The 26144-nt window shown below is 39.0% G+C and overlaps 2 protein-coding genes and 1 long non-coding RNA gene across 3 annotated transcripts; 1 reads left to right on the top strand and 2 right to left on the bottom strand.

Annotated features, from left to right (window-relative positions):
* Positions 1 to 214: 214 nt before the first annotated feature.
* Positions 215 to 2519, bottom strand: ZAR1 (zygote arrest 1). Its single transcript, XM_031942163.1, has 4 exons — positions 1796 to 2519; positions 991 to 1083; positions 811 to 885; positions 215 to 513 (listed from the first exon to the last, which is right to left on the bottom strand). The coding sequence occupies exons 1-4, from the start codon at positions 2474 to 2476 to the stop codon at positions 370 to 372; spliced, it is 993 nt and encodes a 330-aa protein (XP_031798023.1). The 5' UTR covers positions 2477 to 2519; the 3' UTR covers positions 215 to 369.
* A 555-nt stretch (positions 2520 to 3074) lies between these two features.
* Positions 3075 to 9700, bottom strand: SLC10A4 (solute carrier family 10 member 4). The gene is made up of 3 exons (XM_003773274.2): positions 8396 to 9700; positions 7436 to 7646; positions 3075 to 4098 (listed from the first exon to the last, which is right to left on the bottom strand). Exons 1-3 carry the CDS (start codon positions 9022 to 9024, stop codon positions 3583 to 3585), a joined length of 1356 nt encoding a protein of 451 aa, XP_003773322.2. The 5' UTR covers positions 9025 to 9700; the 3' UTR covers positions 3075 to 3582.
* On the top strand, positions 4094 to 8398 carry LOC116419814. The gene is made up of 3 exons (XR_004230122.1): positions 4094 to 6840; positions 7038 to 7080; positions 8318 to 8398. It is a non-coding gene; the product is annotated as an uncharacterized LOC116419814 (long non-coding RNA).
* Positions 9701 to 26144: the final 16444 nt, after the last annotated feature.

Here is a 26144-nt window from a genome sequence, read left to right as displayed (position 1 = left end):
GATTTAATTGTGCCCCAAGTAAGTAGCATTAGGTTTTTCTTTTAGATCTTCATTTTCCTGATCTCTAGAAGTCTTTCAAGTAATTGTTGATTTATTTCTGTATAAAAGTGGACAATTTCTGGAATCTCTTGCAATATGAGTTTTTTTTTCTTTTGATTGGATTTGTTTCCCACAATAAACAATTTTTAAAAGCAAAAAAGTGAGACCTCAATAATAATGTATAGATTTGTTTTGCAATATACCTTTATTTAAAGGTTCATTTAAATATTCTTACTTTTCTCATCAGTCTTTTAAATGAGGGAAGGGAAGGTGGCAAGCAAAAGAAACTCATTTGTCTGCAGAAATTACATCTGGACTCTTGACATTCACTTAAATGATGTATTTAAAGCTGAAGGTGCTGTCACAGGAGAGACGTTTGCCTTTGCACCTCCCGCACAAATCCTGCCGATGGGGTCTTTTGGGATCCACATGGCGAAGCTTCACTGCGCAGGAACATCTTGTCTGTTTACAACTCTGGAGGGAAAAAAGGAACGCCGTGAACTAGGAGACTATCGGGCTTTAGTAATGGGGGATGTGGCATAAAAACTACACCCAAAACCAGGGAATCTATGAAGTGGAAGGTAATTCAGAGGCCATCTTTCTCACCAAGAAGCCTTTCTACAACCAAGTCAGGATCCAGATGCTCCTCCTCTTAATCCGATGCCCTTCTTGCTACTGTCTCGTGATTCTATAACTATTAGGTACCCAGCTAGCTTCTGTGTTAACAAGGTGCACCAACAACACAGACCGCTTCCCAGCAAGCCGCTTTACCTGACAGGCAATATCTTCCACGCGGTACGGGTTGTAAGACTTCTCACAGGTTCTGCAGAACTGCTTGAAGTAGACCTGAGAGAGAGAGCGCAAGCTAAGTGCCCTCTCCTCCCTGCCCCAGCCCCGGCCCTCCCGGGGACAAGGCCCTCCCGGGGACAAGGCGCTCCCGGGGACGCTCACCTTGTTGGTGCCCTGCACACACCACACGTAGGCGCTCTCCCACCGGATGTTGCAGTCTTTGCAGTGGTAATAGCCGTACTTCTGCTCTAAGAACTGAACGACAGCATTGTAAGGGGCTGCGGCTGGTGCGTGCTTTGGCCCAGGTCACTTACGGGCACCCAGCAACACCAAAGCACAATTCTCGGGGGCTCAACGCAGTGAAGGGCGGCTGGCTTAAAAGGCACGCGGGCAACCTCCAGGGCCAAGGGGAGCTCAAGGGCAGAGGCTTTCCGCAGTTTGGGGGTCTTTAAACATAACCCGAAATCCGTGCCCCAAAGAAAGGCCTCCGTCCTAGGCTTTTATTTGTTACAATCGCACGTTGGGGGGGCAGGCTGTCCAGGGGCCCGAACCGCTCCCCAGTGCTTCCCCGCCGCGGCCTGGGCGCTCGGCCATAGCCGGCACCCACGGGGCCCATCGCTGAAGGCCGGAAGCCGGGCCTGGGGCCCAGCCACAGCCTCAAGGGGCCGCGGGACCACGTGGGCAGAGCGGTGCCTGGCCGGGCAGTCTCCCGTTAAGAAGCTTCCGGACCCTCTGAGGCAGCCCCGGCTCCCACTAGGGGTAGGGGTGGGGGTGGGGGTGGGGGTGGGGGCGGGGGCTGACTTTCCGTCTCTCCCTCTCCCTCCCCCTCCTCTCCCCTCCTTCCAGAGTCACTAGCTGGTTTGGACGCCAGCCCAAGGCAAGCAGCGGCCCAGCAAACAGGAGGCGTCTACCGGAGGTGCCGGGTGGGGGTGGGCGCCGAACCTAGAATTAGGCGCAGGGTTCTCACCTGGAAGCGCAGCCTCGTCTTGGTCTGCTCGGGGCTCTGCGACCCCGCGGCTGCCGTCTCCCCGGCCGCCTCCGCCTTCCCGGCCGCGGCCCGCTCCTGCTCGTGCTCCCGTTCCGGCTCCAGCTCCTCGGGCTCGTCGGCGCGTTCCGCGGCCTGGGCGCCGTCGGCCTGGGCCGGCTCCTCGGCGGCGCTCCCCCGGCCGCCGCCGCCGCCGCCCTCCGGGGCCTCACCGCCCTCGGGCTCTTCCACGAGGGCCGCGAGGCGGCGCGAGGCCACGGGCGAGTACACGGCGGCGGTGCGCGGGAAGGCGGCCTCGGGCAGCTCCCGGGCCCGGCGCAGCAGCGGGCGGCGCCCCAGGGAGCACTGCACGGCCGCGTCCCGGCGCGGGTTCACCTGCACGGCCACGTCGCGGCTCGGGGCCCTGCGCAGCCGCGGAACCAGGCCCGGGCTCACCTGCGCCAGCACGGCCATGAGCTGCGCGCGCTGGTAGCTGTCCAGGTAGTCGGCCGCCGGCGGCTGCCCGAAGGCCGGCAGGCCGGAGCTCGCCCCCGCCGCGCCCCGGGGCCGCCAGCCGCCGCCACCGCCCTTGCCCTTGGGCCCCGGCGCGCACGGGAACGCGTACGGGCCGTAGGTCGGGAACATGTAGCCGTCCAGGCCGCCGTCGTCGCCTAGGCCCGCCATGTGCGCGGCCCAGCCGTGCCGGCCGCCCGGGCCCTAAATAGGCTGGCCCGCCCGCGTGGGCGGCACTCCCGGCCCGAGGCCCTGAGGCCGGACGCCTCCTCCCCGCGGGGGCGGGCTGGGCCGGGCTGGGGCCGCCTGCGGGGCCTGCGCTCAGGTAGGCCTTGTCCCTTGCCCACTTCCCCGGGACCCCGCGGGGGGGAGGGGGGGAGGGAGAGGCGGAGAGTCATCGCAGATCTGTCCCCAACCCCCCCCACACACACTCCCCTCCTCCTCCCGGGTCTGGAGACAGCCGCCCCGGGCTCCCCAGGTGCTAAGCACGTGGGAAAAGAAACGGGATAGTCTGCGGGAGGCGGCCTGGGGGCGGGGGCGGGGATCCGGGCTGGGCTGCTGGGACCCTCCCGGGCGGAATTGCCCCGGGCTGGGCCGGCTGAACCGCCTTTTCTCTCTGCCCTGGAAAGGGCCCCGTGGGTCGCCGTATAGATTATTGATTGATTATTGCCCTAGGCACCCCCTCACTCGGGGAGTGGTAAGTATGCTAGCTCTTTAGTACCGAGGATAAATAATCTCAGTCCAAGTCGAGTAGGTGTTTTCACGTCTTTACTGATTTTCTCTAATATGATGTAGGTTCAACAGAATGGACATTGTTACACCGTTTTTATTTAATTGACTGAGCGTAACTGAGTACAAGACAAATCCTACATTTCCCCCTCAATGAATACATGAAATTCGATTACGGCCTTAGAACTGGAACTTGTTGTTACTCACCCTGCCCCCAAATTCCCTGTTTCAGAGTCCCGGTTTCTGATAGCGGCTCCGTTTGAAAAGAATTATTTAAAGAACAGGCATTCGTTCGCTTAACTTCAACTTTGGGTTGGTAATGTGCTGTACAGGTATAACATTGAGTGCACTGAAGTGTTTAAATCTGAGGAACCGTCTGTAGCTGGCAATCCCGAAGCCCAGATTGCCTTACAGTGGAAAGGTATGAGGTTATATGTAGGAGAATCCTGCTGTGGTGAGCCCTTTAATACCGCTTAAACATCCCACAGACTATCAGTGGGAGGTGGGGGGAGGGGAGCGGTCGATAGGTGGCTCTAGTTAACTGAAACCTACAGGGAGGTCTGGGTGGGCTCCATCATTATTGAATTATGTTCATCCACTTTAACTGATCCGTATGAAGTATCCGCCATTTCGTCTTCCTTCAGTTTCTTATAGGAAATATCCGTATCCTCTTCATCCAGAGGATCTTGCTTATGTACAACTTCCCTTCCATACATCTTATACACTAACACAAAAATCCCTGCTTCTGCAGACTGAAAAAGGGCATAAAGCAGAGGAAACATGTACATACTTCCTATGAGCTGTGGAGGAAAGGTTAGTTTTAGAATAGCCGTGCAGAGTTGTACGTTCTGACTGCCTGTTTCTAGAGAAACAGTCCTTTTGCAGTTGGAGGGCAGATGGAATAAAGTAGCCAAACCATATCCTGACACATATCCAGCCAAAGGCATAAAAATGGCTACCACATAAACAGTTGCAGGAACACTTGCCAACAGTTCAGGTCCTAACATAGTACCGGTCATGATGAAAAGGACCACCAGAGTCACTAGCAGAGACCACAGGGAAACCTAGTAATAGAAAATGGATAAATCATATTGAAAATCAGATAAAATGCAGGGAAATTCAAAAAATAAATTACAGATATTAGTTTATATAGCAAGTGAATAGTATTGGACTTCTGTAAGAAAGGCTGGGATCCAGATCCGTTTCTGACTTTTGTTAGCTTTGTGATCCTGGCTTGTGAATATGATTTGTCCCTGGCTAAGTCTTCATCTGGAGAATAGGAGTGGTACTACTTGCTCCACAGGATGGGAAACTGCTTGGCAAACCTGAAAGCCCTCTCGAATTATTGGCTCTTGTCAGACTTATCCAGTCAGTTTGCTATTATTGAACAGAGGTATGTTTACTAAATTCTTCCTTTATGTTGAATTGAATTTTCTCTCCTGCAGTCTCCACTAGTTAGTTTTTGTTCTTTCTTTTGGAGCAAAAAGTTCTTCCCTTTAACTGCCTTCATAATACACAAAGATCTGGCTTTCTGGCTCCCTTCCTCTCTTCTCCAGACTAAATATTCCTAGTTTTTTCAACTGTTCATCATATAACATAGTTTCTACATTCTACTCTACCTCTTCTACAATGTCCTTCCTACTCCATTTCACAAACTTTCATTGTCCGGCTTAAAATGTAGCCCCCAGAGAGGTACACAGAATTCCAAATGTGGCCTCAACGAATGCAAAACATAATAAAACTTTATATTATGTATATGTATGTATATATCCATATACGTACACATGTAAACTATATAACAGCTTTATAACTGGACATTGTGCTTTTTGCATGAAAACTAGTCTTGTACTGTATCTGGGATTAAATGACTGAAATTTTAAACTTCCTTTTAACAAGCAATATTTTTAACACTTGTGATTGTATTTCACATTTCCAAAGGAGCTTTCATAATAATGAACCATGATATCGTTTAGATTTTTGTGATGTCAAGAATGTAAACAAGCTGATGTCAAATGTAGATGTATTTCTTTTATAAAACTAAATTGAATGTGACAATATTATATCATCATCATAAAAGGTAGCTTGTTTATACATTACAGCTGGCACTAAAAATGTTTTCTGTGTTACAGAACACTGTGTCATCTTGGTATCTTGCCAAATACTTAGTAAAATAGACTACATTGTGAAAGAGTAGTAGGAAATTGTGAGATTTTAGACAATACCTTTGATAATACATCAAGCTCCTAGATGGTTATATGAAGAGAGCTTCATATGTGGGACTGGCATATCCTTAATACTACTTTCTGTCTGTCTATATGATAGTAACTTCTAAGACAGATCTCAACATTGGAAGATTCTAAAAACATGTTCAACTTACTTTCAAATAAAAAATAGGTGGAAACTAAACAATCATATGATCCTTGTAGTTTGAAATATAAAAAACATTGTTCCATTTGATTTGTCAGTACAATTGGAAAATCAGGACCAAGGAAGTCACTTGTTTCCTTTGAAATATTTTATTGTAGAGCCTGTTTTTATCTTTCAACTATTTTAATTCTTTTAGTTATTATGGGGACTTGATGTTTATTTTAAATTTTTACAGGTATCTGATAATATTATTAAATCTTACCATTACGTTTTCCTAAAATAATTCACATTTAAGGATATTTGAGAATCATCTCTGGCATAGTAGATCGATTTGGCTTCTGTGTAGGGAAAAGCTGGAGGTTCTAGTACTGCCTCTTACTAATCTGTATCTGGTAAAGGAAGCTGTCTCATCTGAATTCCATTACAGGAATGAAATCACAGATCTGGTGTCCTCACACCCACTCATGTTTAGTTATCACTTTTTGAAATTTGTAAAGTATCTTTAAAAGAGACTTTCTGCTAAGTTGGACAGAGAGCCCAAGTCCCCCAGGACAAAGTGACTAAGGTTTAAGAAGGACTTCCTCAAAGCCTGCCTCTAGAATGTAGCTACACTGAAAACATTATCCCCAATTTTGCAGGGAATGAAACAGAGGACCTGGGAAATTAAGAGGTGTGTCATGTAGCTGATTAATGTGCCATCGAAGAGTCGGACCTTTGTCAACTGACTACAAGTCCAGTGTTTTTTTTCACTCTGCCATATGCCTCACCATCTTCTCCAGTTAATTTCAAATATATTTATTTTTAAGTGATTAAAATATTTGTTTTTGGCATGCAAACTAATAATTTGATTCTCTTTGTCAATTAAATCTTGAAAGAGCACCTTTTAACACTTAAAAAATTTAGTATAAAATATATTTTAAGGCCATATATTTCTTCATAAGACATTTGAGCTGAGCATACAAAATTGTTTTTGCTTTTAACAGATTTAGATCTTCTATATAACAATTTAACCATAGGAAATAAAGATATTGCTGATGGTAAAGTTAAACAAATGAACTATTCTCAAATGTCACATAATTGAAATTTTGTCATAGAGTTTTCTATTCAGTTTCTTTGTCAGATTGGCCTTTGATTTGATATGTTAATTATTTTTGTTGATTTGACTAAATACTGATACAGAAAACCTTGTTTAGTTATTGAAAGCTGGTTCAGTATCTCTGCCATAGAGAAAAGATCAGAGAAAAGAAATAACTGGTGTTTATTATTTATAGTTAATTTATTATGCCTTTGGTGTTTTTGGTGTTGGAAGAATACATTTTTGGAATTCTTACATTTTTTTCTTTTCTCTAAAGTATTAGAAAACTTTATCTACAATAACAGCCAAAAATAATGCAAAACTATATTTCACCAAGAAGGAACAGCCAAGATTATGGCATAAGGTACATTCCAAAAATAAAGTATTATTTTGTGTTCACACATATATTTTATTTGTATAGTGTCCATTTACTAAATCATCATTTCTATTCCTTTTGAGTTTTTTCCATGTCCAGATTTGTTTTTAAGAATATTAAAATGTTTTGTAACTTGAAAACAATTGGAACTAATTTGGTTTCTTTTTTCAATAAACTATATTTAGATGGTGTTCTTAAGGCCAGTTTTTGTGAGCTTTGAAAAACACAGTAAGTTATCCCTAAAGTTTTATACAAACCCTATTTTGGCAGTATTATTTGATCAGCTCTTGTTAGAGAAAATATTTTTGCTGTCACTGCATTTTCTTATTTTTCCCTACCTACTTCTCTTTTGTTTCTTCTACTTGTGCCTTGTAAGATTCTTTTCAGATAAGCCTCAATCATTACTTTGAGATGGAGGTAATTTTTTGTAAAATTAGAATAGTTTCTTCCTTGTAACTTGTGAAGCTGATTCTCCTTTTCTTCCCTCCCATATCCTCCCCATTTCAGGTCAGTTAAGGATCAGAGAAATGATCTAAGGTTCTGATAAACAAGGCTGAGTTTGGGAACAGAATCAGGACCATACCTTAAGGACATAGTCAGCGACTCGTGTATATTTGTAGCGGATGAATACACCTACAGCAATTGGAATCAGGGTGCTGCAGAGGGTCAGGGTCACTGCTCCCAGGGGTAGTAACTGCACCAAAGTCGTATTGATCCAGGCCCGACTATAGATCCACAGGCACAGGGGCATCAACAGCAAAGCCAGAAGTGTGGAAGAAATAGTCATGATAATACTGTAGAGATGGAAGTAAACACAACAAGCATCTAGTTAGGAGTGAACCCCCCCTTCTCCCCCAGCCTCTGTAGAGGGGGGGGGGGGGAAGTGAATCTGAATTTAGCCAGCTGAAGGCCTGGGGAGGGGTCCCTAAAGATTTGAGGAAAGCTGCAGGAAAAAGCAACATGTTGGAGTGATGAAGGGGCCTAGGTCCAACCCTCCTCGTGAAACCTGTCTGAGAAATGTTGAGTTATGTTCCACTTCCATCCCCTGTCTTTATTTGCCAATATCTTAAAGTACTCCATTGATCCCGGTTGGATCTAATTAAGTAGAAGGACTAGGATCTGTAGTTGTTTGATTCTTCTGGACGTGTCTTTGTTTCTTAATTGTCCTTGATTATTTATTTCTTTTTATTTGTATCTACTTGTTGAATTGAATTCAACAGATTTTCTCTGCGGTTCAGCTGCTCAAGGTGACAATCTCCTCTTTGACACCCCCAATTACAGTCATCCCGGCTCTAAAACTGACTAGTGGTGGAGGAGCCCAGCTTCCGCGGCTCCCTTTCCTCCCTCCCGGCTTCGAAGCTACCACCCTTTCTCCCAACATAGCCACTACCGCTTCTCTGATTGGAAAGCCTCTCACATTCAGTCCTGTCTCTAGTTTTTGTCCCGTCTGTGTTCCTTTTCACAGCTCCCTTCACTTTTCTCATCTCATTGTGTGGCTGATTGGTTTGGAGAAACCCCCCGTAGGGAGAAGGGGAGCTCATACCTGAGGTTCATGTCGCCGTTCACCAGCAGAGACATGAGATTGGAAAGGTTTCCGCCCGGACAGCAGCCGCATAACAGAACGGCCACCGCCTCCACTTCGTCCAGAGAGAAGATGAGGGCCAGCAGGAAGGCCAGCAGGGGCATGAAGACGAACTGGCAGAGCAGGGCCAGCAGGACCCCGATGGGCCTGCGGATGTGAGCCCCGATGTGATTGACCTCCACGGTGCAGCCCAAGCCCAGCATGGTGATGCACAGGGCCACTCCCACAAATACATTCAGGCCGTGGTTCAGAGGGGTGTCCCAGAACGGATTGTCTTGGGAGCCCCAGTCCTGGGGGAGGTGGGCAAAACCTGGGGGACTACTGCTGACCTTTGACTCCCAGGGGATAGGGGTTGGGCTCAGACTGGAACTGAGGCTGGGGCTGGGGCTGGGGCTGGGGCTGGGGTTGGAACTGGGATCAGGGCTGAGGCTAGAGCTGAAGTTGGGGCTGAGGCTGGGCTCCTCGAAGATGCTGGGACTGAAGTTCTGGGCAGGGCTGGGGGTGAAGCCGCCGCCGGGGATTATCTGGCTGTAGTTCTCAGCCTCGGGGGAGGGAGAGAACAGCAGAGTCTCATTGTCCTGGCTGCCCATGGCTGAGGATCCCTGCCCGATGGGGACGTGCGGCCCCGGTGCCGATGCCTCTGTGCCTCCCGAAGGCTGCGCGCTGAGCTGCCGGCTGCCCCTGGCGCATCCGAGCCCCGGCGGCCGGGAAGCAGCAGCAGGTCCCAAGGGGCGCGTGGGGACGGTCACCCTGCCCGGCGGCACTCCTCGCTCCAACTGCCTTTCTCTTCCTCGGCCGCTGTCAGCCCGTCCACCGGGCGGGGGGAGGCACGGACCCTCTCGGAGACGAGTCTCCCCTACGCCTCGGGGTCCCCAGCGTGAATGCCCCCCTGCTGGGAGGAGGGCTGGGTTAAGTCCTCAAGTCTGCCTGCCCCGAATGGTGGGCTGGAATCCCATTTGAGAGCAGAGCCGGCTCCTGACTTTCTCTGCCTCTGACTTGTGGGTCCCCAGGCCCCCCGGCAGCGCTGGCTCCTCCCCTTAATCAGCGTTAAGTGGTTCCCTTAGAATGTGACCTGAGGCTGAACAAAGAGGGGAAGGAGGGGGGGGCGGGAGGCAGAGCTGGGCTGGGCGCTTCTGTCTGCTCGGTTTTCTCGGGTAATGATGTTTGGGGAGTTTCTCTGAAACCAGACAGAACATAGTGCTGCTATAGCCCAACAGCCTTTAACGTGACTGCCGGCCCGTCCCGGGGCGAGTCTCCCACCTGCAAATGGGTATGTGGCTTAACCGCTAGAACCTTAGACTAGAAATGCTGTCAGGGACTTTAATGTCGGGGGACTAGGCAGGGTCCTTACCCGCAGAAGTGTTCATGAATCAAATGATACCGTCTCTGAATGTTTTACCGGTTATTCTCTCTCATACGTGTCTTTTAGTGATGGGGTAGAGAGATTCTATACAGATCAAGCTTCTTAACTAGGAAAATCTTTGTGGAAGGAAAGAAAGACAAGATGCTTTCATAAAGAGGAATGCTTTCTTTAATGAATGGCATCTAATAGACATTCTCTTTTCTCTTTCTCCTTCGAAATTGACCACATGCCCACAGGATGATAGTTTGTTTAATATCTTCGTTATTGATACACCAGCATAGAGTAATTCCCTCCTAAAAATGTTACCAAGTGTAGTGTGATGTGAGGAAAAACACATTTCTTCTCTAATGAATCAAAAAAAAGTAACAAAGACAGATCTGTATATCCATTCCTAATTTTAAAAAGTATTCTTTCTCTCTCTCTCTCTCTCTGTAATGTTGGGGCTAGCTTTCTGGAGGTCCTTCAGGCGGGCCTTGGTCTCAGTAGGACAGACACCACAAGAATGGTCAAGAATAGAGTCTAGATTCTTTTTTATATATAGCTTTTTATTTACAAGATGTATGCCTGGGTAATTTTACAGCACTGACAATTGCAAAACCTTTTGTTCCAACTTTTCCCCTTCTTCCCCCCAGTCCCTCCCCCAGATGGCAAGTTGACCAATACATGTTGAATATGTTAGAGTATAACTTAAATACAATATATGTACACATGTCCATACAGTTATTTTGCTGTACAAAAAGAATCGGACTTTGGAAAGGGTCTAGATTCTTTATTCTGGCCCAGTCTTGATCTTAGTGCAGGAGGCATGAGAGCCACCACGAGGCTGGTTAAAGATAGAAAGTCTGTCTTCCAGTCCTTCTTAGCCCTTATATACCTTATTGTAATTACATCATTACAGCACACTGATTATGTGTGAATTTAGAGAACCATTACTTCACCATACTAAGTACTAAGTATATGTAAACTAGAGAACCATCATCTCATCAATTCTACTGAGTTAACATCTTGTTTCAAGTATACTTCTCCAGAGTTCTGGCCCTCTACATCCCTCCATGTAATATTCTTTAAAATCAAATGCATATTTATTAAGTGCCTGTTATATATCAAGGCCTATACTAGGTCATGGGAATATAGGCACCAAGCACAATCCCAACAGACAAAAATAGCTATTTGTCGAAAACTTAAAAGTCTACAAAGTACTTCACATTTTACTATCTCATTTTGTCTTTAAACAGCTCTGCAAGTGTTTATATAATACCAACATTGTGCCAGACACCATACTCTAGGCTTTAAAAAGTAGGTACAGAGGCCATCCCTACAACCACCCTAAGGGGTAGACACTATTATCATTTTACATTTGAGGAATTCTACATTGTGTCATTCTACAATTGAGGAATCTAAGGCAAAGAAGTAAATTGGCTTGGCCTGCAGCCAGTGTCAGAGGCCAGATTTAAACCGAGATTTTCCCAATTCTATCCACTTACGACCCCTAGAGCCCGCCAGCCAACCAGTTCCGAGGGTGCGTTTTTCTCTAGCTTCTCCCCATGAACAGTGTAAGATAATTCATCAGAAGCTATGCTAAAATCTTGATGAAGCAGATAGCCATAGAATTCCTCTCAGCTATAGTAAATACTATTTGAGCCCACCTTCAGGGTTCTCTTTCTCACTCTACTTTAGGCTGGCGGCTTAGGTTCCCAGAAGGAAGGATACTCTCCTCAGGATCCTGTGGGTAACCTTAAAGCGTTGTGGCTTCTGATGTCATTACTCAGGAGCCTCTATTGACTGTCTCTGGGGCCAATTTTATTTAACCAGTAGATCTTTATTCATTTCTATGGCAGGACATTTACTGAGAGAGCACAACAAAGGCAGAAAAATGATAGAAATAACCCTCACACTGGGAGCTCATTCTCCTCTTGCATTTTTAGAATACTAGGTCCTGAGAATTTAGGGCAGCTCAAAGACATAGTGGAGAGAGAGCCATGTCTGGAGTCAATAACAATTAAAATCCGGGGTCAAACACTTTTTGGTTGTGTGATCCTGAGCAAGAAATTTAACCTGTCTGCCTCCGTTTCCTCATCTATTAAGTAGTGATAAAAATAGGGTTATTGTGATGATCAAATGAAAACAATCATTGGAAAGCCTCCAGATCAGAGTGCTATGTAAGTAAATAAATGGTAGCTATTAAAAGTGAAATGGTCTCTTCCCTCAAGGAACTTGCCTAGGAGGGCAGGAGACACTATGTATGTATATAAGAATATGCAAAATAGATTGAAGATAATTTGTTATTTGAAGGAGAAATATTAGAGAAGGTTTTTAAAGAGAAGCTTCTTGTAGGGAGGGATTGAGCTGAACCTTAAAGAAAAATGAGAATTCTTAGAGGTGCAGGTAAGGAAGGAAGGCATTCTGGGCTGGGGAAAGACCACTGCAGAGGCTGGAGATAAGAGATGGAGGGCCCTGTGTGAAGAACAATGAGAAACCCAACTTCAAGGGACAATAGAGGGGTAAAAGTATGTAACATATAAAAAGTCTATAAAGGTCTAATGGAACTAGATTGTGAAGAGTTTTACTAGACAGAGAAGTTTACATTTGATCCAACAAGTAAGAGGGAATCTTTGGAATGTTTTGAGTAAGGGAACAGTGACATTGTCTGACTTGCACTTTAGGAAAATGACTTCGACATCTCTATGTAGAATGATTTTTATAAGAAGGACCTTGAGGTAGTCCAAATAAGAGGCTTTTTTCTTTTTTATGAAACCAGAACTTTATATGTGTGCGTTACAAATGAAGACAATTTGACAATTTTTTTACATTCATTAAAAAAAAAATGTTGATTTCCAAATTTTCTTTCTTTCCTTCATCTCCTTCCCTGAGACAGCAATTTGATATAGATTATGTGTATTTGATCATGCAAAACATATTACCATATTTGTCATATTGTCAAATACACAGACTCTAAGGGTAAAAAATACAGAAAGTGAAAAATATATCTGCATTCAAACTCAATCAGTTCTTTCTCTGGATACAAATAGCATTTTCCAAATCTTTTGGAATTGTCTTGCATCATTATATTGCTGAGAATAGCTAAGTCATTCACAGTTGATCATCGTATAATACTGTTACTCTGTACAGTGTTTTCCTGCCTCTGCTCACTTCACTTTGCATCAGTTTATATGTCTTATCAGGTTTTTCTGAAATCAGCTTGCTCATTTCTTATAGTACAGTAATATTCCATCACAATCATACCACAACTTATTCAGTCATTCCTCAATTAATGGGCATCCCCTCAATATCAATTAGATGTTATAAATATTTTTATACAGATAGATATATCCTTGTTGTATCTTTTTGGGATATAGACCCAATATATTGCTGAATCAAAAGGTATATGCAGTTTTTATAGAAAACTGTTCTACAACATGCTTGGATTAATTTACAGCTCTACCAGTGTTAATGTCCCAATTTTCCTACATCCCCTCCAACATTTATTCTTTTCCTTTTCTGTCACATAAACCAATCTGATAGGTATGAGGTGATACTTCAGAGCCATTTCAATTTGTTTTTCTCTAATCAGTGTTGATTTAGAGAATTGTTTTTATATAACTATGGATAGCTTTGATTTCTTCATCTGAAAACTGCCTGTTCATATTCTTTGAGAATTATTTGTGTTCTTCTAAATTTGAACCAAATCTCTATGTATATGAGGAATGAAGTCTTTAGCAGAGATATTTGCTGTAAAAATTGTTTCCCAGATTTCTGCTTTCCTTCTAATCTTGGTTGCATGGGTTTTATTTGTGCAAAACTTTTTAAAAATTTCATATAATCAAAGTTGTCAATTTTACATCTAGTAGTGTTTCTTCCTTGTTTGGTCATAAAGTCTTCCTTTTTCTATACATCTGACATTCCTTACTTTATTTATTAATTTATTTATTCCCTATTTTTACTTATGATATTATCATTTATGTTTTTAAATCATATATATATTTAGATCTTATTTTGGTGTAAGATGTTGCTCTATACTTGTTTTTCAGTTTTTTTATACTGTTTTTCAGTTTTCACAGCAGGTTTTGTCAAATACTGAGTTCTTATCCCCAAATCTGGAATCTTTTGGGTTTATCAAACACTTTATATCCAAACACTCATTTAAAAGGATTTTTTCAATAGGTCAACCAAGGTGTGCTGAAGAACTCAGCTATTTTTTTTTTAAGTGTACAGAAAAAAATTTTTTTTTTATTCAATAGCCTTTTATTTACAGGTTATATGCATGGGTAACTTTACAGCGTTAACAATTGCCAAACCTCTTGTTCCAATTTTTCACTTCTTACCCCCCATCCCCTCCCCTAGATGACAAGATGACCAGTAGATGTTAAATACATTAAAATATCAATTAGATACACAATAAGTATACATGACCAAAACATTATTTTGCTGTATAAAAAAGAATCAGACTCTGAAATAGTGTACAATTAGCTTGTGAAGGAAATCAAAAATGCAGGTGGGCATAAATATAGGGATTGGGAATTCAATGTAATGGTTTTTAGTCATCTCCCAGAGTAAAGAACTCAGCTATAAACAGAATTAAGGGTTTGCCAACTGGTTCAGTATATGAAAGGAAGGAAAATAAGTTTCTGGGGATGACAATAAATTTACAAACCTGAGCAACCAGAAGAACCATCCATAAATATAGGAAAGTATAGAAGAATGGTAGGTTTGGGGGGGGGGGGGCGGAAATAATGAATTCTGTTTTGGATCTGCAAAAGTTGAGATTTTATCAGATATACAGTTCAAATTGTCTAATAGGTAATTCATGATGAGAGAGTTCAGGAAAGAGATCAAGAATGAATATATATAAATCTGAGAATCATCCTTGTTGAAATTATATTTAAACCATTTATATTATATTATAATTAAACCATTTAATGGAGCTTCTAAGGGGTGGAACCAAGGTGTCCAAGTTGGCAGGAATTCATCTGAACTCTCCCAAATTAACATTAAAATGAACAGTTGAATAAAAAATATTACTTTTAAATATAAGATTCATGAGAAGTAGTAAAAAGGAAACCTGAAAGACAAATCATTAGGAATTTAATAAAGTTAACCTGTTTATATTCCTATATGAAAAGATGATATTTGTAACTTCTAAGGACTTTATTATTATTATTATTATTTATTTATTATACATAGAAGGTATGGGTGTGAATTGAGTATGATAGGATGATTTTTTTATTTTATTTATATAGCTTTTTATTTACAAGATATATACATGGGTAATTTTTTTCAGCATTGACAATTGCCAAATCTTTTGTTCCAATTTTTCCCCTCACCTTCTCCCCCAGATGGCAGGTTGACCAATACATGTTAAATATATTAAAATATATGTTAAATACAATACATGTATAAATGTCCATAAAGTTATTTTGCTGCACAAGAAGAATCGGACTTTGAAATAATGTATATAATACATCACATTACATTACAAATAATGTAACCTGTGAAAGAAATCAGAAATGCAAGTGGACAAAAACAGAGGGATTGGAAATGCTATGTAGTGGTTCACACTCATTTCCCAGAGTTTTTTCTGTGGGTGTAGCTGGTTCTATTCATTATTGAACAAATGGAACTGATTTAGTTCATCTTATTGTTGAAGAGAGCCATGTCTATCGGAATTGATGATAGGATGACTTTTAAAAAACAAAATTAAGGAGTGAAAAAGAGGGATGTGCTGGGAGGAGAAGGAGAGGAAGAGTAGGAAAAATGATAATTGCTTAAAAGTATGCAAGAAAGAGCTTTTATAGTAGAGGAGGGAAGATGCCTGAGGGGAAAGGTAGTGAGTAATATTTGAACATATTTCTCTTATCAGAACTGATTGAAAGAGGGAAAATAACATTTACACATCTTATCCTACGAGGAAATAGGAAGGGAAGGGGGTAAGAGAAGTGAATGGAAGGCACATTGAGAGGCATGAAGAATCAGACAACTGAAAGGACTGAGCAACAACAGCAACAAAATAATCTAATCCTAAAGAATTAGTGGGTCAGCCAGCAAATCATAGAAAACAGTTATTTCATTTCATAGAATGACAACTGAAACAACATAATCACTATTATGGGATGTCACAAATTTCTCTAATGAACATTGATGCAAAAATGTTTCTTAAAAATTTCTAAATAATAAAGAAATTATGGCACCATATCACAAAGATCAGACATAACTAGCTGGGATTTTTATTAGGAATACAGAACTGATTCAGTATTAGGGAAATTATCAGCAAAATTGACCATATCAGCATCAAAAACAACAAAAATCAACTGATTATCTCAAGAAACGTAGGAAAAATATTTGACAATACAACACTTATTTCTGTTAAAAAAAAAAAAAACCAATAGAAATCATAGGAATAAGATGATGACTGATATCTAAAATCATCAGCAGGTACTTTCTGAGAAGGGGATAAACTAGAAGTTTTCTCAGTACTATCAGGTGAAACAAGGATGCCCATTTTCAACACTTTTACTTAATATTATTCTAGAAATGCTAGTTATAGCAACAAATGACAAAAGAGATTAAAGGAGACAATAAAAATAGGCAACGAGGAAAATTTGCAGATTATATGATGTTATACTTAGAGAATCCTAAAGAACCAAATAAAACTACCACTAACTGAAATAATTTACCACTTCAACTAAGTTGCAGGTTATAAAATAAACCACATAAATCATCGGCATTTCTATATATTACCAAAAAAGTCCAGCAGGAAGAGATAGAGAAATATCTTTTAAAATAACTGGCAGGGGCAGCTAGGTGGCGCAGTGGATAAAACATCAGCCCTGAAGTCAGGAGGACCTGAGTTCAAATTCAACCTCAGACACTTAACACTTCCTAGCTGTGTGACCCTGAGCAAGTCACTTAACCCCAATTGCCTCAGCAAAAAATAAATAACTGCAGATGATATAAGTACTTGGGAGTCCTGCCAACACAAACTCAGGAAGTTATCGGAACACAATTGTTCTCAGTTACTAAAACTATACTGGGACATGTTTATATGTCATGGTTAGTTTTGTTTTTATTTATGTTTTTATAACTTCTGCTTTCCAGTGTTCCAAAACTAAGCTTGTACTATTTAAAATTTTACATCTTTGTGTTCTTACAAACCTTGTTGACTCTCAGATTACTTTAAATCACTGTATAAAAATGTGAATAGCCAGCATCCACATCTGAAAAATTAGCAGTCTTTCTTACTCTTATTTTTCTGTGAATCCTCCTCCTCCTCTTTTTTCTTCTTCTCCTTCCCCTTCTTCCTCTTCCTTCTTCCTCTATTTCCTTTTCCTCATATTTATCACAGAGATTCTCTTTAAACCTTGGCGTCCATCTTAAGCTTTCTTATTCATTTCATTTTTATTTAACTTGGACAGAAGAATCTTCTTTTCCTCTTTCCCAATTACAAAAAACAACATGCAGCCCTTTCTCAAAAAGTATATTGCTCATTGATTGAATCACATGATTTGAGACACAGTTTGGGGCTGGTTCCATGAAATATTGTTTTCTTCATGAACTGATAACTTCTTTATTTTTTCAAATATTTATTTCTCTCCCTCCTCCTTTCCTCTATAAAAATGAACAAAAAGAAACATTCTTATAATAAATATGGATAGTCAAGAAAAGCAAATTCCCTCATTTCCATTTCTAAAAAAGGCATAAATCAACAAAGTTTTGAAGGATTTCAGAGTAGTTTCTCTTTATAATGGTTGTCATTGTGTAAGTTCTGGTTCTGCTTACTCTACTCTGAATTGGTTCGTGTAAGTCTTCCTAAATTTCCCTCTGAAAATACACATCTTTATTTCATGTGATACAATAATATTTCATTATACTCATATATTATAATTTATTTAATCATTTCATAATAGGTAGGCTCCATCTTAGTTAACAGATTTTTGTACTATAAAAAGAGCTGCTTTAAGTATCTGTATGTATATAGGGGTCTTTTCTCTCGTAATTATTTTTGCGATATATGTCTAGAATAGTATTTCTGGGTCCAAAGGTGTTTTGTAATTTTTAGGCATGAACTAACATTTTTAGGAGTGAGGCGCAACAGAAAAAGGAGAGTTTGAACAAGATCTATAAAGGTAAAAACAGAAATCGGTCAGAAGAAAGCTCAAAAGTGGTACTTTAGAAGCTTTAACTCCTTGAAGGCCAGATAGAAAATAAAGAAGAAATATGAATAGCCAATGAATCAAAAAACAAAATTCAGAGAATACTATAAAGGAAGAAGGGTAATAAAGAAAAGAAAGCAAAGAAAAACACTGTTAAAAAAAAAAAAAAGCATAATTAGTTCATTTATTCTGGAAAGTGATTTGGAATTGCATCCCAAAAGTTAAAACTAAATTGTAAACTTTGGGAATGGCCATCAACTGAAGGATGGCTGAACAAGTTGTAGCTTATGAATGTAATAGAATATTACTGTGTTGTAAAAAATGATAAAGGAAATGGTTTCAAAAAAGCATGTGAAGACCTGTGCCAGAACCTGGCAAACTCTATAACTCTGATGCTTATAACTCAAAGGACTTCTAATGAAACATGCTGTTCACATCCAGTAAAGAAAACTGAGGAACTCAGAATTTCCTCAACTTCTTGCTTTTTCTTCTTGGAATATGATAATTGCAGATATATGTTTTGCCTGTTCAGAAAAGAAAAGCAAAGTAAAAGAAAATTAATTTAAAAAAAAAAAAAGCCAGAAGGAAGGAAGTCTTCATTTAACTGACTAGGAAATTAGAAAACTAAACAAATAAAAATAAATTAATATTTTCAATAAAATCAAAAGACTAGGAGGTAAAATAAGCTTATGGGACAATGGAAAGAGAACACATATAGAAAGATTAACATCTAATTTTAAGCATCTCAAATTGCAAGAAAACAAGTTCTGACTTAAAAAAGAGGAAGAGGATTTTTAAAGAGATATCTAAAAGAGACAAATGAAGTGAGTACAAGCCTAACAATCTTAGCTTTAAATGTGAATAGATTAAATAATCCAGTAAAATTAAAATGACAAACTGGATAAAAAAACAAAATCTAATGATCTTATACATAAGAAACATACTTTAAAAGGATACATATAGAACAAAAATGATATTTGGGACAGAATTTATTATGCTTCAAGTAAATTCCAATAAACTAGACTTTGCAATTGTGTTTTAAGATAAAGCAGTATTTAAAAAACTCATAATATCAATAGAGAGGAATAAGGAGGTTGCATTATGCTTTAAAAACCATAGAAATGAAACATCATTAATATGGAATATGAATTCACAAAAGAAAATTCAATTAAGAAACACAGTAATTCAATAATAGAAAAAGACATTAATGTATCTCTTTCAGAGCTGGACAGATTTAACAAAAAATTTTAAAAGGGAAAATAAAGAACTATTAGAAAATTTTGCACTAAAGACTTCTCAATAGATATCTTCTCATCTTCTCAATAGATAATTCTCAGTACTACATTGCATCTTTACAAAAAATAGATATGTTATTAGAATACAAAGAAACTATAAATAAGTACCAAAAAAAATTAAGAGATATTAACAAATTTGCATAAAGACTATTAATGAATGGATAATTTTCAGAATTATAACTAACTAGCAACCACTTGACAAACTGTTCAAACATTCTAATTTGTGGAGCAGTACAAAATTTTGTGATATTACCTTATTCTCATTAATTTAAAGATAATTTAAAATTATTTATTGTATTATTGATGGGAACTGTGGAGAAAAAGGCACAGTATCACATTACTGATTGAACTATTGATTCTTTCTGGCTATATATATGGCAATATAAAATGAACAGAAAATTTTGCTCATATTCTTTGACTCAGTGAACCTATTTTTAGGATCACACTTAAAGGATGCTATTGAAAAGAAGGAAACTATCTAAACAAAAATATATACCAAATATTACTTACAGTGGCTAAAAACTAAGAAATATGTCTAAGAAGAAAGAAATGATTATATTTGTATATGAACATAATTGCAAATTACTGTACTATAAACAATACAAATAAATATGGAATATTATATTAAATAATGTAGAATGAATAAATTAGAGAATTATGTGGGTAAAAGTCAACAAAGCCTGGAAAACTACAGACACAAAAAAGGTTTTCTGAAGGAATTATGGAAAGTAGTATGTTTTCATTAGTATTGTTTAAGTAAATTTATTTGCTTTTAAGGAAATATATAAACTGACATTGGGGTTTAGATTTAATTTATTATACAATAGATTTTTATTCTTTGGGTATCTGAAAGTTTGTTTTGTTAATAGTTACTAAGTTTAAAAGTTTAAACTAAATTTTAAAACAGTAAGAATGGATTGCAATTGAAGAGAAAGAGTAGCAGGCTATTTCAGTAGTTGAGGCTAGCAATGAGAGTCTAGATAAAGGTAATAGCAATAGATTGTGTGAAAAAATAGTGAAACTATAGCACCAATAATATTTGCATCTGGTTGTAAAGAAGAGGAAGGACTCCATGATATTGAGATTGCAGGGATGCTTTTATTAAGAGAAGTAGAACAACAGGAAGGTTTATGAAAAAGATAAAGCAGAGATACATTAAACATGAGGTGCCAAGGCTACATCCTCTTGAAACTCCGGAATTGGTAGTTGAAATGCAGTCTGGGGGTTCATAGAAGTATGACTTTGAAAGTCTCCAGCATGGAGGTAATAATGTAAGCTGTGGAATTAGGCAAGAGCATGATAGAAGACAGAGTTTAAGGAATGTTGATATTAAGGGAGAAGGACCGAAATAAGAGGGGCCAACAAAGGTGGCAAAGAAGGTAGTTAAGCTGGAAAGTAATCTGAGAAACCAAGGAAGAAGAAATTATCCACAAGGAAGGTAGAGATGATCAGGTGGGTGGGGAGATATGTCTCCCATGAGTCCTGAAGAAGTCTTTTCTTTTAGTGATTAATAGGTGATTGTTGATATCTTTGACAGTATGAATAGGGATGTAATCCAGATTGCATGAGTTCCTGAAATGAATGGGTAGTGAGGGATTGTAAGTACAGAGTATAGACTATTGCAATTAAATTTGCAACTTTAAAACAATACAATAATAAAACAACTATGTAAACAAAACAACTCCCTCCTCCCACATAAATATAAAGTATAAATGTTGTCTCAGTTGAAAACCATTTTTACCATGTTACCAAAAACCAAATTACTGCTTTGGTGTTAGATATCAAATGTTTTTTTATATAGTATGTGACTCCACAGCAGGACTTTACCAATCAGTGCTACATAAAGCAGTCTCAGCAGCTCTTTTTTTTCAAATGACCTAATGTGATTCTGTCTAGACTGTGGATTGAATATTAAATAACTGTGTGTTTTTGCACCTAGCTGAACTGCTTTAGTCCCAGCTGCATTCCAAATATTTTAACAAAATTAAAGTCTTAGTAGGAGTTGGGTATTTGGGATGAGGGGGAGGGAGGGAAGGAGAAAAAAAGGGGAAAATGGAGTGGGAAAGAGAAAAACAGAGAAAAAAGAAACTAAACACATGTATTATCATCTTTGGCCATATTACTGGAAAATTCTGTTTAAAACTGAGATTTCTTAGGTGTTTAAATTTTTTTTAATTATTCTAAGTGCTCAAATGAAGGAAATATTAAAAAAAAAAACTTCAAAAAATATATATTCTTAATTAGCAATGGCTAGCAATGGCCCAAGAAATAAAAGCTGTCTTCTTCATGAACAAATTGAGATTGAGATCAATTACCTCCTGCCACTTCCTATTTTCAAACTAATGAATTACATTTTTAAAAGCCTTGCTCTTATAGCTTCTGGGTTTGGGATGAAAGGAGGAAATTTCCAATGTGTATTTCACGCTAATTAAAAAGGATTAGGATGAGCCAGTTGCTGCTGCTGCCTGCTTTTGAGAGTTAGCATATGTAAAGTTACCCTTGCATATAACCTGTAAATTAAAGGCTATTAAATAAAAAAGAAAGAAAGAAAGAAAGAAAAAGAAAAAAAAAAGAGAGAGTTAGCATAAATCATACTTAAAAGGAAGCATTTATCTATATTTGTTAATGCAGCATATTTGGAAGTTAAAAAGGGCTTGTAGTTAGCTATTCAATCTAGAGTATCTAGGAACAATTCGGCTGGGTTTATTTCAAACCAAAGGGATGTTTCAAATGTCACCCATTATCAAATAGACAAAAAACTGAACATTAAAAGATCGAAAGAACCCAAAAGTTAAAATACCATTCTGATACATTAATTCCCCTTCATTTTGAGACAAAATTGGTGAAATGGAATAAAGGTCATAAAGTGATATTAATTACATTAATAATTTATGGAAACATAAAAGGCTCAATATATTTTATTTATTATAGAACCATGAAATCAGAATAGAGATTTTTAAATATCTCTGGACCTTATAAGCTATGTGCATATAAATCCAAAGATAAACAAAAAGTCTTTTGACAAGACAGCTAACCCCAGACTGTGGATCCATGTAAAGCCCTTCTAGGCTTCTGTCTGTTTCAGCACTTGATCATGTTCCCATCTGACAGGTGAAGGATTGCAAAGAGATGAATCTTCCCCCCGTGCAGGGTAAACAGCAAGTCTGAGACTGAAAGAAAGAAGAGAGGTCTGGTTTTAGAACTCTGCATCCTTCTGGTTCATGAGAAGTCTATCTGGTCCAATGAAACAAGTCTGGTCCTTGGGATCAGAGGGCTGGCCCTGATGTTTAGTGCTGCAAGTCACTGCAAGCCCCTAAGGCCTCAGTTTCCTCATCTATTACATGAAGAAATTGAACTAGATGAACTTTATGGTTCCTTACAGTTCTAAAATTAGTTTATATATATCTTTACTTGTTTCTCTGAATTCTATATATTTATTATTTCTGACTATAAAATAGTATGCCATTATATTAAAATGCCACAGTTTTTTTCCAACCATCCTTCAAGTGATAGATGGATATTCACTTTATTTCCACTTCTTTGCTACAATAATGCTGCTAGAAATATTTTCATACATATTCTAGCTTTGTTTTTGTCTTTTTTTTAAGAGTATATGTGTTATATCTAAAGGTATAAATATTATAAATCATTTTTCTTACATATTTCCAAATTAATATTCAGAATAGTTGGACCAAACCAGAGTTCTATCATGAAGTGAGAGTTATGCAAGAGAGAGTCAACACCTTGCAAAAGGAAAGAAAAAAATTGTCTGAAGAAAACAAGGCCTTAAAACAGTGCAGTTAACCAAATGGAAAAAGATATACAAAAGCTAACTGAAGAAAATCACACATTAAAAACTAGAAAAGGGTAAATGGAAACTAATGACTTTGTGAGACAGCAAGAATCACTCAAACTAAAAAGAATGGAAAAAAATAGGAAAAAAATGTAAAATACCTCATTGGAAAAACAGCCGACCTGGAAAATAGATGCAGATGAGAAAATTTAAAAATGATTGGCCTACCTGAAGGCCATGATCAAAAAAAGAACCTGGGTATCATTCTACAAGAGATCATTAAGGAAAATTGCCCCAGTATTCTAGAAACAGAAGGGGAAATACTGATTGAAAGAATCTATCAATCACCTTTGGAAAGAGGAACAAGGAACATTGTTGAGAAACTCCAAAACTACAATCTCAAAAAAATACTTCATGCTGTCAGACAAAAACAATTCAAATATCAAGAATTAACAGTCAGGATTACCTAGCACCTGGCAGCTTGTACAATAAAAGATCAGAGGGCCTGGAACACCATATTCTGGGAAGGCAAAGAACCGAGGGTTACAACCAAGAATTAATTAAACAGTGAGACTCAGCATCATCTTTATGAGGCAGCGATGGAGTTTCAATGAATGAGACTTTCAATTATTTCTATTGAAAAAATCAGATCAAAATAGAAATTTTAATCTATGAACACAGGAATCAAAGAGGCCTAGATGGTAAATGGGAAAAATTTTTATTTAAAGGTTAAAGTGTTTACATCCTTAGATGGGAAAAGGATATCTGTTACTCTTAAGAACTGTATCCAGGGGCAAGTAGGTGGTGCAGTGGATAAAGCACCAACCCTGAAGTCAGGAGGACTTGACTGGCCTTAGACACTTAAGGCTTCCTAGCTGTGTGACCCTGGGCAAGTCACTTAATCCCAATTGTCTCAGCAAAACAAACAAAAAACCCTGTTTCAGTCACTGGGGCAGACAGAGGGGAAAATCACATGGATTGAGGATGCACTTGTGAATGGACTATGATGTGATGACATCAAAGTTTAGAAAAAAGCCTAATATTGGAAAAAGTAGAAAAGGGAGGTATAATGGGAAAATTAGTTCACGTGAGGAGGTACAAAAGACCTATTACAATACAGGATAAAAAGGGGGTTGAGCATTATCTGAAGCTTGATCTCATCAGTTTTGGCTCTAAAGGGAATAACATTCATTTATTTAGGTATAGAAATTTATCTAGTCCTATAAAGAAGTAAGAGGAGAAAGAAGAAAAGAAAAGGAAGGGACAGGATAGAAGGGAGGGCAGACACATTATGGGAAAAGGTAAAAGAAGGAGAGAAGGGTTGACAGAAGATAAGGTGAGTGGATTTAAAAAACATATGACTTAGAGGACAGGGTGGAAAGAGAGAACAAAATTATATAGGGAGGAGAAAATAGCTTGGAGGGAAACAGAACTTGGTTATCATAATTGTGAATGTGAATGGGATGAACTCTATCATAAAATGAAACAAAAAACAGAGTTGATTAAAAAACAGAATCTTAGAGAGAGATTGAGTGTCAACAGCTTACAAAAGGAAGGATAAAAATTGAAGAAAACATTTCCTCAAAAAATAGTTGATCAAATTAAAAAAAAAAAATTGAAAAAAACAACTTCTTTGAGAAGAATTGCTCAAATAGAAAAGGAGGTACAAAAGCTAACTGAAGAAAATACTTACTTAAAAAACAGAATTGTTTGATTCAGCAGTGTTACTACTGGGTTTATATCCCAAAGAGATTTTAAAGAAAGGAAAGGGACCTGTATGTGCAAGAATGTTTGTGGCAGCCTTCTTTGAATGCCCATCAATTGGAGAATGGCTGAATAAATTGTGGTATATGAATATTATGGAATATTATTGTTCTGTAAGAAATGACCAACAGGATGATTTCAGAAAGGCCTGGAGAGACTTACACGAACTGATGCTGAGTGAAACGAGCAGGACCAGGAGATCATTATATACTTCAACAACAATACTATATGATGATCAATTCTTTTTTTTTTTTTAATTTAATAGCCTTTTATTTACAGGATATATACATGGGTAACTTTACAGCATTAACAATTGCCAAACCTCTTGTTCCAATTTTTCACTTCTTACCCCCCCACCCCCTCCCCTAGATGGCAGGATGACCAGTAGATGTTAAATATATTAAAATATAACTTAGATACACAATAAGTATACCTGACCAAAACGTTATTTTGCTGTACAAAAAGAATCAGACTCTGAAATATTGTACAATTAGCTTGTGAAGGAAATCAAAAATGCAGGTGTGCATAAATATAGGGATTGGGAATTCAATGTAATGGTTTTTAGTCATCTCCCAGAGTTCTTTTTCTGGGCATAGCTAGTTCAGTTCATTACTGCTCCATTAGAAATGATTTGGTTGATCTCGTTGCTGAGGATGGCCTGATCCATCAGAACTGGTCATCATATAGTATTGTTGTTGAAGTATATAATGATCTCCTGGTCCTGCTCATTTCACTCAGCATCAATTCATGTAAGTCTCTCCAGGCCTTTCTGAAATTATCCTGTTGGTCATTTTATGATGATCAATTCTGATGGACGTGGCCCTCTTCAACAACGAGATGAACCAAATCAGTTCCAATAGAGCAGTAATGAACTGAACCAGCTACACCCAGCGAAAGAACTCTGGGAGATGACTACATAGAACTCCCAATCCCTCTATTTTTGTCCGCCTGCATTTTTGATTTCCTTCATATGCTAACTGTACACTATTTCAAAGTCTAGATATCTAGGTGAAAGTGTTATCTATAAGCTTGAAGATTTTACATAATATAGAAGATTGGGACTATTTTTCTAACTCTCAAAACCATATTTTCCTTTTTTTTTTGTTTGTTTGTTTGTTTTTTTATTATTTGTTTAATAGCCTTTTATTTACAGGTTATATGTGTGGGTAACTTTACAGCATTAACAATTGCCAAACCTCTTGTTCCAATTTTTCACCTCTTACCCCCCACCCCCTCCCCCAGATGGCAGGATGACCAGTAGATGTTAAATACATTAAAATATAAATTAGATACACAATAAGTATACATGACCAAACCGTTATTTTGCTGTACAAAAAGAATCAGACTC

This window comes from Sarcophilus harrisii, chromosome 6 (assembly GCF_902635505.1).
Source record: "Sarcophilus harrisii chromosome 6, mSarHar1.11, whole genome shotgun sequence".
Taxonomy (NCBI): domain Eukaryota; kingdom Metazoa; phylum Chordata; class Mammalia; order Dasyuromorphia; family Dasyuridae; genus Sarcophilus; species Sarcophilus harrisii.
This window is presented reverse-complemented; position numbering and strand designations above follow the sequence as displayed.

Excerpts from the sequence above, each read along its gene's own strand:
- SLC10A4 (XM_003773274.2), bottom strand. The coding sequence starts at position 9,024 with ATGGGCAGCCAGGACAATGAGACTCTGCTGTTCTCTCCCTCCCCCGAG. Across the intron at positions 7,647-8,395 it reads AACGGCGACATGAACCTCAG|TATTATCATGACTATTTCTT; the intron begins GTATGAGCTCCC and ends CCATCTCTACAG. Across the intron at positions 4,099-7,435 it reads TCGCTGACTATGTCCTTAAG|GTTTCCCTGTGGTCTCTGCT; the intron begins GTATGGTCCTGA and ends TTCTATTACTAG.
- ZAR1 (XM_031942163.1), bottom strand. The coding sequence starts at position 2,476 with ATGGCGGGCCTAGGCGACGACGGCGGCCTGGACGGCTACATGTTCCCG. Across the intron at positions 1,084-1,795 it reads AGACGAGGCTGCGCTTCCAG|TTCTTAGAGCAGAAGTACGG; the intron begins GTGAGAACCCTG and ends GCTGTCGTTCAG. Across the intron at positions 514-810 it reads TGGAAGATATTGCCTGTCAG|AGTTGTAAACAGACAAGATG; the intron begins GTAAAGCGGCTT and ends TTTTCCCTCCAG.